The sequence below is a fragment of the Electrophorus electricus genome, chromosome 13, assembly GCF_013358815.1.
Source record: "Electrophorus electricus isolate fEleEle1 chromosome 13, fEleEle1.pri, whole genome shotgun sequence".
Classification (NCBI taxonomy): domain Eukaryota; kingdom Metazoa; phylum Chordata; class Actinopteri; order Gymnotiformes; family Gymnotidae; genus Electrophorus; species Electrophorus electricus.
Window position 1 is genome coordinate 19,472,554 of NC_049547.1, and position 9,574 is coordinate 19,482,127.

The 9,574-nt window shown below is 44.2% G+C and overlaps 1 protein-coding gene across 1 annotated transcript in view; it reads left to right on the plus strand.

The window, feature by feature from the left end:
• slc18a2 (solute carrier family 18 member 2) overlaps positions 1 to 9,028 on the plus strand; it is a 21,432-nt gene extending 12,404 nt beyond the window's left edge. Inside the window, exons 9-16 of the mRNA XM_035532883.1 lie at positions 1,102 to 1,162; positions 1,939 to 2,034; positions 4,048 to 4,126; positions 5,020 to 5,071; positions 5,664 to 5,727; positions 6,082 to 6,201; positions 7,072 to 7,205; positions 8,924 to 9,028. Coding sequence (XP_035388776.1) covers positions 1,102 to 1,162; positions 1,939 to 2,034; positions 4,048 to 4,126; positions 5,020 to 5,071; positions 5,664 to 5,727; positions 6,082 to 6,201; positions 7,072 to 7,205; positions 8,924 to 9,028 — 711 coding nt within the window. The remainder of the gene's footprint in view (positions 1 to 1,101; positions 1,163 to 1,938; positions 2,035 to 4,047; positions 4,127 to 5,019; positions 5,072 to 5,663; positions 5,728 to 6,081; positions 6,202 to 7,071; positions 7,206 to 8,923) is intronic.
• Positions 9,029 to 9,574: the final 546 nt, after the last annotated feature.

A 9,574-nucleotide genomic window follows, 5' to 3' on the forward strand; every position in this document is an offset into this window, starting at 1 on the left:
GAGAGAAGTAGACAGAGATACTGACCTACCAAGAGAGTATCAGACAGAGATACTGACCTACCAGGAGAGTAGAAGACAGAGATACAGACCTACCAGAAGAGAAGTAGACAGAGATACAGACCTATCGGGAAAGAAGCAGACAGAGATGAAGATCTGCCTAGAGATAGGCAGACAGATGAAGTGATGCAGGCTGACAGAGGCTTATTTGCCTCTCATGGTGGGAAAACAAAGGCTATAGATCATTACAGATCAAAACAGATCATTACAGATCATTACAGATCAAAAGAGATCAATACAGCTCATTACAGATCATTACCGTTCATACAGACATTAGAAAGCATACTCCTGCTCACAGCTCCTAACACGCTCATCACTTGGCACCATAAAACCCATCATAGGAGGAAGTAACTTCAGAGTCGATTTTGAACTTCAGATACACTCCATCCCAGAGTGTTAATTGGGCAGAATAAAAGGCCGAGACTTGAAACTCATTGTACGTGCTGAACAGTGATCCCGACACTCGTTAACAGTATCCCAATTAGTGTGTTAATTGGCTACATTTACCATGCAAAGCCAGGTCTCACGCCGAGCTGCTAAAGTTCTCTCCACACATGAACCAGAACTAGTACAAAGCACCGTGGTTGCGTTACTTGCAAACAGAAAATAAAAGGCATCCAGTGTTCCTGTCCGTATTACAGCATAAAAGTCCCGCTTCTGCCGTGCAGTGGAAACATGCGCACACTATGTGTGCGCCTCTTAAAGACACAGTGCACCTTTTCGGCTGTTACCTGTGGTAGAGTGCGATTTGTGACGGAGCACGTCCATAGAAAAATAGCATGAGGGTGTGTTCTAAAAGGTGGCTGAGACAACAAGGCTAGAAAAAGTATTAGTTATTAGCTGTAAAATAAAACACAAAAACAGCAGTAAATCTCAAGTTATTTACAAGTATTTCTTTATGGATCATTAGGTTTGTATCAAAGCGACACACTTATAAATCCATAAATACGCAAATGTACCTATTTCCATTACAAACCTTTATATCTGCCTCGGATAAAGAGAATCAGTAAAATACTTGTGAAATATTTTGCCTTTCATTTTCAGAGCCAGAAGGGAACGCCTCTGATGACCCTTATGAAAGATCCATACATCCTTATTGCAGCAGGTGATGACAGATAGGAGCTGCCCCAGTACAACACTTCCTGCCCACAGCACCACGCTACCCGCTCCTGTGGTCTGGGCCGTAGCCTCTTTGACACCTCTGCTGATAATACTGAAAAAGAATATTGTGCATGTGTGTGTGCACGTGTGTGTGTGTGTGTGTGTGTGTGTGCATGGGTGAGTGTGCACGTTTAAGTGGACAAATGCATGTTAAAAGGGGTCATCACTGAATAAGAGAAGGATGAGAGAGGTGTGTGTGTGAGTGTGTGTGTGTGTGTGAGTGTGTGTGTGTGTGAGTGTGTGTGTGTGTGTGTGAGTGTGAGTGTGTGTGTGAGTGTGTGAGTGTGTGTGTGTGAGTGTGTGTGTGTGTGTGTGTGAGTGTGTGTGCGTGTGTGTGTGAGTGTGAGTGTGTGTGTGTGTGAGTGTGTGTGTGTGAGTGTGTGAGTGTGTGTGTGTGTGAGTGTGTGTGTGTGAGTGTGTGTGTGTGTGAGTGTGTGTGTGTGAGTGTGTGAGTGTGTGTGTGTGAGTGTGTGTGTGTGAGTGTGTGTGTGTGTATGTGTGTGTGTGTGTGTGAAGTGCAGCTGTGGGAAGTGAAGGGCTAATAGTGGGTATTATGTGTGAGGGAAAGAGGAGAGGGAGAGCATCAGCAAGACAAAAGGAAGAGGACACGTGTCTCACTGTGTGTGTGTGTGTGTGTGTGTGTGTGTGTGTGTGTGTGTGTGTGTGAGTGTGGGTGTGTGTGTGTGTGAGTGTGTGTGTGTGTGTGTTTGTATCTTTTAGGGTCTATTTGTTTCGCTAACATGGCCATTGCAATGCTGGAGCCTGCCCTGCCGATCTGGATGATGGAAACTATGTGTGCCAGAAAATGGCAACTAGGTAGAGAACACACACACACACACACACACACACACACACACACACACACAGTCTGCCCAATATTGTGCACGGATAAGACAACAATGCTGACAAGACAGAAAAACAATGGGTATTGTGGGATCACACCCAGCACACGGCCAACATCAAGCACACATTAAAGATCTAGTACACACTCAACACTCAGCACACACTAAACACCCAGCACACGGCCAACATCAAGCACACATTAAAGATCTAGTACACACTCAACACTCAGCACACACTAAACACCCAGCACACGGCCAACATCAAGCACACATTAAAGATCTAGTACACACTCAACACTCAGCACACACTAAACACCCAGCACACGGCCAACATCAAGCACACATTAAAGATCTAATACACACTCAACACTCAGCACACACTAAACACCCAGCACACAGCCAACATCAAGCACACATTAAAGATCTAGTACACACTCAACACTCAGCACACACTAAACACCCAGCACACAGCCAACATCAAGCACACATTAAAGATCTAGTACACACTCAACACTCAGCACACACTAAACACCCAGCACACAGCCAACATCAAGCACACATTAAAGATCTAGCACACATTCAACACACACTTGATACCCAATACACTTCGGAAACCTGGAATACTGGCACATTTTATATGACCTTTTGGAGGCGAGTTGTGCTTTATGTGAGATGGGGGAAAAACACACCTATGTGTGTCTGTAAAACCAGAGAGAAACAGAGACACAGAGAAAAAGATAAGAGGAGTGAGAGAGCGCCAGCAACAAGATGAGAGCAGGTGGATGATTGTCTGTGGAAATGGAGGATATCACAAGCAGGATATTAGAGTGCCATTGCAAAGAGAAGCAAGGGAATCAGAAGAAGGAGAGAGAGGAGGAGCGAGAGGAGAGAGAGGAGGAGCGAGAGGAGGGAGAGAGGAGCGAGAGGAGACAGAGGAGGAAGAGCGAGAGGAGGAGCGAGCGGAGAGAGGAGGAATGAGAGGAGGGAGAGAGGAGGAGCGAGAGGAGACAGAGGAGGAGCGAGAGGAGACAGAGAGAGGAGGAGCGAGAGTAGACACAGAGAGGAGGGAGAGAGGAGACAGAGAGGAGGAGCGAGAGGAGAGAGAGAGGAGGAGCGAGAGGAGGGAGAGAGGAGGAGCGAGAGGAGACAGAGGAGGAGGAGCGAGAGGAGGAGCGAGCGGAGAGAGAGAGGAGGAATGAGAGGAGGGAGAGAGGAGGAGTGAGAGGAGACAGAGGAGGAGCGAGAGGAGACAGAGAGAGGAGGAACGAGAGGAGGGAGAGAGGAGACAGAGAGGAGGAGCGAGAGGAGACAGAGAGAGGAGGAACGAGAGGAGGGAGAGAGGAGGAGCAAGAGGAGACAGAGAGAGGAGGAACAAGAGGAGGAGCGAGAGGAGACAGAGAGGAGGAGCGAGAGGAGACAGAGAGAGGAGGAACGAGAGGAGGGAGAGAGGAGGAGCAAGAGGAGACAGAGAGAGGAGGAACGAGAGGAGGGAGAGAGGAGGAGCAAGAGGAGACAGAGAGAGGAGGAACGAGAGGAGGAGCGAGAGGAGACAGAGAGGAGGAGCGAGAGGAGACAGAGAGAGGAGGAACGAGAGGAGGGAGAGAGGAGGAGCAAGAGGAGACAGAGAGAGGAGGAACGAGAGGAGGAGCGAGAGGAGACAGGGAGGAGGAGCGAGAGGAGAGAGAGAGGAGGAACGAGAGGAGGGAGCGAGGAGGAGCGAGAGGAGAGAAAGGAGGAACGAGAGGAGACACAGAGAGGAGGAGTGAGAGGAGAGAGGATGAGCAAGAGGAGACAGAGAGGAGGAGCGAGAGGAGGGAGAGAGGAGCTAGCTTGAGTGGAAGCTCTGAGATTAGACTGATAAAAAGTACCTTATCAGAGTTCTGCTGTGTTGCCCTTCATCCCTCTCTCTCCTCTGTCCATCTGTCTATCTTCATCTTTGTCTCTGGTTCATCTCTGCCCCTCCCCCACCCTCTATCTCTCCAATCAGGAGTTGCCTTTCTGCCAGCCAGCATCTCTTACCTGATTGGGACCAACATCTTTGCTGTTCTGGCGAACAGAATCGGGAGGTATGAAGGAAATTATCCCCTCTCTTCTCTTTATCTTCTGTGCTCTATCTGATTCCGTTGCCATTCAACACCCTGAAATTAGTTTTGGCCGCAGCGTTTTGATATTTGTTTTTTAATAAAGACAAGGAGTGCAGTTCCAGCTTTTACTGATATGGTTTCTTCTTGGCTTGAAGGTACGTGACATTAAAGTGACATTTTTCGCGTTTCACATCTACGTGACGGGCCACTGGCTTGCTGTTGGTAGTCATGTGACTTGTCATATGACCGGTTGCATGGCGCTGTCCTGCCATTTCAAGAGGAATTAATCAATTTTTCCACTCAAATGTGAAAAAGTAAAACATTTTCCCAGCAAAAAGAGCACTTACTTTTCATTTCCTTGTAAGGTTTCATAGCTGACAGAGTTAAAATTTTTCTTCCTATTTCCGAAGTTTTAACATGAAATGTATATTAATGTACCTTTAACTATATATGTAAATAGCTTCTACTTCTTTTTGATTTTTGTGGCCTGATCTGCATCGCATGCAACTCTGCTAAAAAAAAAAAAAAACCTTTAAAGTGCTTCGAAATACGTAGAGTAGCAAAGCTGCAGTCTGAGTGGAAAAAGATTGCGACTGGAAAACCCAGCAGCTCTGTGTTTGCACTTTAACCACTTGCAAGTTCTGTGCCCATATGTCCGGGGAAGAGTTATTGTGGCTATAAGGTTTCAGAGCCTCAGCATCCGAATAATGAAGCTTTTCGGGTGGCTGATGTTATCGTTGGCTACATCCTCGCTATTCCTTTTATCTCCCCTTCATTTCCTCTTTTTTTACTTTCTGCCTCTCCCTCCCTCTCTCTCTCTCCCTCTCTCTCTCTCTCTCTCTCTCTCTCTCTCTCTCTCTCTCCGCCCGCCCCAGGTGGCTCTGCTCTCTCATAGGTATGCTGCTGGTTGGTGTCAGCATTATCTGTGTAAGTTATGTTAACTCAACTCACTCTCACCAGCTCAGAACAGTTAGTTCACCTTGTAATTGTCTTTTTGTACTCAGGTAAAGACACTTGCTAAATATATGCAGACATAAACTGGAGACATATGCTTTCTCAATGGCTAATTAGAATTTCTTAATGTTTACATTTTTTGGGAGTGCCATAGAAAGGTGACATCTTTGGCTTTGTTTTGTTCTTGTAGGATTTTTTCAGTTTGAGTATGTGCCGACGGGGTGGTGGGGAGCTTGAGAGGCTGCATGGCGTTTCCTAGGTTCCTGTCAAACAGGAAGTTGGGCTATTCTCCAGGATTTTTATTCATTTGAATATTTTTATTGGATTAGTTTTCGTGTGTGTGTTGTAGTGTGGGAATGGGAACGCCATTACAATAACAGTCAATAACATTAACAATAACAGTCAATAACATTACAATAACAGTCCTGCAATAGCAACTCGGGATATTTCCTGCCTTTCTCTTAGACTACAGCACAAAGCCTGAATGGCTACCGCTCCACGGAGGAGGTTTAATGGAAAAGGAGAATACAACACTTTGTATTTTACATGTATTCCTCCTTCACAGGTGCCTTTTGCCAAGGACATCTATGGACTCATACTGCCCAACTTTGGAGTCGGCTTTGCCATTGGTGAGCCTTGACGTTACCATTTTGGATTTGAAGTGAACGAAAGTTGTTGATGTCTCTGGGTCTTGTTTGGACAGGCATTAAACCCTTCTGTTTCCTCTCCACTGATCAGACAATACCAATCTTTTTAATTTCAATTAAACCATTTTAAATTAAAGTTCATTTTGATTTTAATTAGTTGTCACAGATATGAAGCTAATTGGTTATAAATACAAACAAAAAAACAACAACAAACGTCTCACCCAACATTTATATAGCGATGTGTTTGTAGACTGCTGCTGTAAGAATTAAACTGATGACTGAATCATGTTGTTCCCCTGTGCTGTGTGCGCGTCCGCACGCGTGTGTGTGTGTTAGGCATGGTGGACTCCTCCATGATGCCAATCATGGGATACCTGGTGGATTTGAGACATGTCTCTGTATACGGGAGTGTGTATGCCATAGCTGATGTCGCCTTCTGTCTCGGCTTTGCTTTTGGTGAGGAGCTTATTCAGTCGGGTTTTCCGCAAGCACGCTAGGGTTGCGTTAGGAGATAGAGATTAGGGTTAGGTTTATGGTTTATGAAAGCCACAGTCCAGGAGAGATTAGCTGGACTGTGGCTTCAACAAACCTCAACTCATTCAAATCAGTGGATGAGTTCATACTAGTTCATATCAGTTGCTGTAAAGTGTCTGAAAGTGTCTCCTAAACCCAGAGGGCCTTAGCCACGCCCTCAAAGTCCTTAGCCACACCCCCAAAGTTCCTCTGCAATAAGAAAGAAAATCCTGGACCTGCTGTAGCCACGTGAGGACTGGGAGCAGGGAGTAACCACAGAAGGAGCATGTTTCAGAAAGCACTGGTATTTGGAGGTTCTTTATCAACATTTTCTGTTTACAACCAATAATGTAATGAAAACATTACATTAATGATAGATCAGCTACCAACTTTGGACATTATTTAGTAACCATAAGTCATTTTAATAAAGTATTCACATTCATCAACATTTTTCAAACTCAAGGGAGTGTTTCCTGGATCACTGTGTGCCCTTCCATAGTGCAGTAACTGCTTCTTTTCTTCTAACTTCTGTTCACTCCAAGCACTTAAGTCTATTAAAACACAAGTTAACATTACTTGTTAACATTACTTGCGGTTTATCATTACTGAAGTAACCCTAAAACAAAGGTTTACCATAAAAAGGTTTTTTTTTTTCTCATCTAAGTAAGGTTACAGTCAGAGTTTATTTTTCTATGGTATATATTATTATGAAATAGTATTATGACACTAGCGTCTTGTTACACTATTTATTCAATGTCAAACAAGTGGAGTAATACATAATGTATGTAAATTTGTGTGTGTGTGCACGTGCAGGTCCTTCAGCCGGTGGAGCTGTCGCACGCAGTATCGGCTTTCCATGGCTGATGACCATCATCGGCGTGGTGGATATCCTCTTCGCTCCCCTGTGTTACTTTCTGCGCAGCCCCCCTGCCAACGAGGAGAAAATGGTCAGGCATCATATCCTCGTTTTTCCGCTTTGATGGTTGTTGTAGATCCACATTCGTGAAATATTACCCTTAACTGCCAATTCTAATAACTGCCAAAGCTGAAATATCATTTGAACCCTAACCCTGACCCTCTTTAGATTTGGTAGAGTGACAAGATTCTATTCACATGCTACATAGTCAAATACATCTCCGGAACGTCCTCTGAGGAAGCTTCTGGGTGGTTACATTGTGTGATGTGATGTGATTGGAGAAGGATACAGATGAATTCACACCTGTTTACCATCTGTATTAAATGCGTCTTTTCCCACTTCCTAATGAAGTTTGAGCAATCAGATTTAAATCTGCTTTAAATGTGTTTTTCGTACATTTACACTTTTTATGTAGGCATTCTGACTCGATAATAATCCTGATACTCAAGAGACATGAAACGACCAACAGTATATAGGAACAGGACATTTTAGCCAGTTGCTGTGACATACCAGCAATCCAGATAATTCTGTTTACACTCTGTACTTTTGAACTGGATCAAGAGGTTGTTCTGATCTAATGTCAACACGTTTGGGACAGAAATACTAATTATGTCATATAATAACAACATAAACATGAAAAAACAACATGTGTCTGAAAGGACAACTGTGGTTTTGGTGCTGTGTGTCGCAATAAGTGTTTACAAAATTGATATTTATAATAATGCTCCTTATATAACAATTATACATTTTAAATGCAAATGAGTGAGTTCTTGGCATAACAGCCCAGTGTTATGATAAGTGCCGTGCTACACTGCAATTGAGCACAAGGTATCATTCATCAAGAACATCTAACAAGGATAAGAAAGTTACTGTGGATCAATTAGCATAATCTGATTCACAAATAAAAAACACTCCCCTTTTCGCTTTCAGTCATCTGTGAACATTTTGGCCAGTGGTATTATCTTTAAAATACTCCAAAATGCTCAAGTCCATCAAAGAATGATTCTTAAGACTAAAACATATAAGATACAAGTACATTGCAAAAATTCTTTAAAAATAGTTCAGCTTTGAGCCCTGTTGAAGGTGACAGACAATGAGACAGTTGCAGAGTAACCCTGAGACAGGGTTCATAAGCATTTGCCCCTTCTTTGTGACTTCAGTGTCAAAAATGATCTTAAAAATAAGTAAACCTCTTCGCAACCTCCATGTACAGACTATCTATGCTGTCCCCTTTAGAGCCTTTGACATAACAGAATATGACCGAAATGGGAAATTACATTACATAAAAGATGCAAACAAAAGATTACCCAGGATGCAGGATGGCCTTAAGCAAAGATCAAAGAGGGATGCTGAGTGGAGGGCGTCAGTGTGATTGCCCTCAAATGCAGCCTTTGATCAAAGCTCAGCTTCCTGGGTTCTATCTCAACAAGAGCGCTACGTCGACTCTCAAGAGTATTCCCAAGGATACACACACACACACACACACACACACACACACACACACACAAACACAGCCTTCTCCATAGTCTGGAAATATTAATGAAAATCTTACGAAACACTTCATCACTTGAGTTTTGGGTTTACAAAGCCATATTTAAGTAGAGTGAAACCACGCTATAATAAAAGTCCCACGATTAATAGTGAAACAACTGAATACACTTACAGAACAATCAAAGCATAATCAGTTCATCACATTTAATTTCACTTTTGCTTATTAAATAAGTGGCTGTCTCTGTCTGTCTCTCTCAGGCCATCCTTATGGACTCCAACTGCTCCATGAGAACGCGTTCCTACTCCACCCAAGGCTCCAGTTATCAGATGGGAGATGACATGGACCTGGACAGCCCAGAATAAACCCCCTCCCACCCCACCCCACTCCACCCCACCCCACCCATGTATGTGCCCTTCTGGCCTTTTATGTTGTGTTAAGTGGGGGTGGGCTGGGATGGGGGCCAAGGCTTTGAGCACGACTACGTGGCTGGTTTTGTGAGAAACGTCCCCTTGTTTGTCCTCCTACACCCTGTGCCGTACAACATTGTTCGTTCTGCTGAAACCAAAGCTGCTGTCATCGTCCTTTAAAGCGCAGCGCATGAGGAGGGTAGCAGCCCCAGCTCCAGACGGAGCACTGGGGTCAGCGCAACCTTGCAGGTCCCGCAGAGGGCCTGCCAAAGCCCTTTTTATTAGACTCATACACTACATTCCCGTCGCAAAGTTCAAACCTTCTATACGCCTCATACTCCAGATATAGACCGCTCCTTTATGAGCGACTTACAGCTGAAATTACACTGTTTGCAAGTAACCATTTCAACCATTTAAAGCTTTGAAATTGCTAAATTGTCTCAACTGAGGATATCCAGGGGCTTTGCTTTCACTTTGTTCTTCTGAAAAAGCCTGTTTGTG